The sequence below is a fragment of the Conger conger genome, chromosome 2, assembly GCF_963514075.1.
Source record: "Conger conger chromosome 2, fConCon1.1, whole genome shotgun sequence".
Taxonomy (NCBI): Eukaryota; Metazoa; Chordata; class Actinopteri; order Anguilliformes; family Congridae; genus Conger; species Conger conger.
The window spans coordinates 87,489,285-87,491,784 of record NC_083761.1 but is presented as its reverse complement, the minus strand read 5'-3'; the positions used below and the strand labels follow the sequence as shown (position 1 = coordinate 87,491,784).

Here is a 2,500-nt window from a genome sequence, read left to right as displayed (position 1 = left end):
ACGAAATCGCTCCCCAGTCCTACAGCTTCTAACTAATCCTTACTTATTTATATTAGACTATGGACCAATCAAATAACACCATATTATATGGAAACATACTATTATTTCTAATACACAATTGGTTAAATGTGGAAATAAAATACACAATTTCTGTGACGGTAATGAGCAAAGACACTCATGGCTGAGCGGTGACGGAGCGCACTCACGTCTGACGGCCCAGATCCTGGGGACCACACACAGGTCCAACATGGGCGCGACCGCGCAGATGATGACCGCGGCCAGCGAGGCCTTGGGGATGTAGCAGAACAGCGGCATGAGGAAGGCCAGGGACAGCAGCACCACCACACCTGCAGGGAGAGGACCACGTCAGGGACCGCACACACCTGCACATCAACCGCACACACCTGCAGGGAGAGGACCATGTCAGGGACCGCACACACCTGCTCATCAACCACACACACCTGCACATCACCCACACATCAACCGCACACACCTGCAGGGAGAGGACCACGTCAGGGACCGCACACACCTGCACATCAACCGCACACCTGCACATCAACCACACATCAACCCCACACACCTGCACATCAACCACACACACCTGCACATCAACCGCACACACCTGCACATCAACCACATGCCACCCGTACCCTAACCACTAGACCTGGGTACAAATAGTATTTGTTTTAGATTCTGTGCTCCATTAATCTTGCCTGAGTGAGAGATACACACACACATACACAGAGAGAGAGAGACACAGAGATAGATAGAGACACACACACACACAGATAGAGAGAGAGAAGGAGAGAGACACACACAGAAATAGAGAGACACACACAGAGATAGAGAGACACACACAGATAGAGAAGGAGAGAGAGAGGGAGAGAGAAGGAGAGAGAGAAAGCAGGAGGCCCTCACCAGTGACCACGCCCCCGGCAGGAGAGCACACCCCGGACTGGGAGTTCACTGCAGTCCTGAGAAACAAAGCAGATTAAACAGCACATATACCACACTCACACACTCACTCACACACACTCTCACACTCACACACTCACTCACTCACTCACACACTCACACTCTCACACACTCTCACTCACACACACACACACACACTCACTCACTCTCATACACTCACACACACACACTCTCACTCACTCACACACTCACACACACACTCGCACACTCACTCACTCACTCACTCACACTCACTCTCACACACACACACACTCTCACTCACACACTCACTCACTCTCATACACACACTCTCACTCACACACTCACTCACTCTCATACACTCACACTCTCACACTCACTCACTCACACACACTCTCACACACTCTCACTCTCACTCACACACTCTCACACACTCTCACACACACACTCATTCACTCTCATACACTCACACACTCTCACACTCACTCACTCACACACACTCTCACACTCACTCACTCACACACACTCTCACACACTCACTCACACACACACACACACACACACACACACACACACACATCCTGTGGGATTGGCTACCTGCCGAAGCTCCCGGTGACGGGATAGGCGGAGACGAAGGAGCCCATGATGTTGGTGAGACCTGCGGAGGGAAAACCACCAATCAGCACAAACCACCTCGCCCAACCGCCACCGCCGCCATGGCAACATCCACACTCACCAATCGCAAACAGCTCCTGGTTGCCGTCGATTCGGTAGTCGTTCTGACTGGCTGGAATGCAAATGAAAAAATGAAGGGGAATCATTTGAGTCACCATTATCATTATATCATATTAGTAATTTGCAGAGGCTGTACAGGAGAAATTGGGCCACACGTTCCTTTATAGTGACTATGTCTGCCTGGCCCTGTATCTAGTATCTGTGTGAAATAATATGTTGACATTAAGAGTTTTGGGAAGTGGGAGAGCCAGCAAGTCTTCATTGAGGTTTATGTTTTCAGTTAGACAATCAAATCCAATAACCAAGATGTGGCAAGTTAACTGTAATTAGCTGCTCTTACTGTGCAATTAACTGCTGAGTAGCAACAAAAACCAGCAGATCTTGTGGCTCTCCAGGACGAGGGCTGGGGACCCCAGCAGACCCTGTGGCTCTGTAGGACCAGGGCTGGGGACCCCAGCAGACGCTGTGACTCTCCAGGACCAGGGCTGGGGACCCCAGCACACCCTGTGGCTCTCCAGGACCAGGGCTGGGGACCCCAGCAGATCCTGTGACTCTCCAGGACCAGGGCCAGGGTTATAAACCCCAGCAGACCCTGTGATTCTCCAGGACCAGGGTTGGAGACCCCTGCAGACCCTGTGGCTCTCCAGGACCAGGGCTGGGGACCCCAGCAGACCCTGTGGCTCAGCCTGTTTTACTCCAATGAGATCAGCGAGGCACTCTTACCGAAGGCCTTGGCTATGGCGATGCTCTCCAGCAAACCCATGAGAGGAATCACAGCCAGGCCTGCACCCAGATCCTAACAGAGAGAGAGAGCATTTACAGATCACTCAGA

General features: G+C 51.7%; 1 protein-coding gene across 1 annotated transcript in view; it reads right to left on the bottom strand.

Moving 5' to 3' along the window:
* Positions 1–2,500, bottom strand: part of slc26a11 (solute carrier family 26 member 11) — a 17,742-nt gene that overhangs the window by 3,823 nt on the left and 11,419 nt on the right. The window contains exons 8-12 of the mRNA XM_061230868.1: positions 2,392–2,464; positions 1,670–1,720; positions 1,531–1,591; positions 919–974; positions 207–347 (exon numbers count right to left, since the gene is read on the bottom strand). Of these exons, the coding sequence (XP_061086852.1) occupies positions 207–347; positions 919–974; positions 1,531–1,591; positions 1,670–1,720; positions 2,392–2,464 (382 nt within the window). The remainder of the gene's footprint in view (positions 1–206; positions 348–918; positions 975–1,530; positions 1,592–1,669; positions 1,721–2,391; positions 2,465–2,500) is intronic.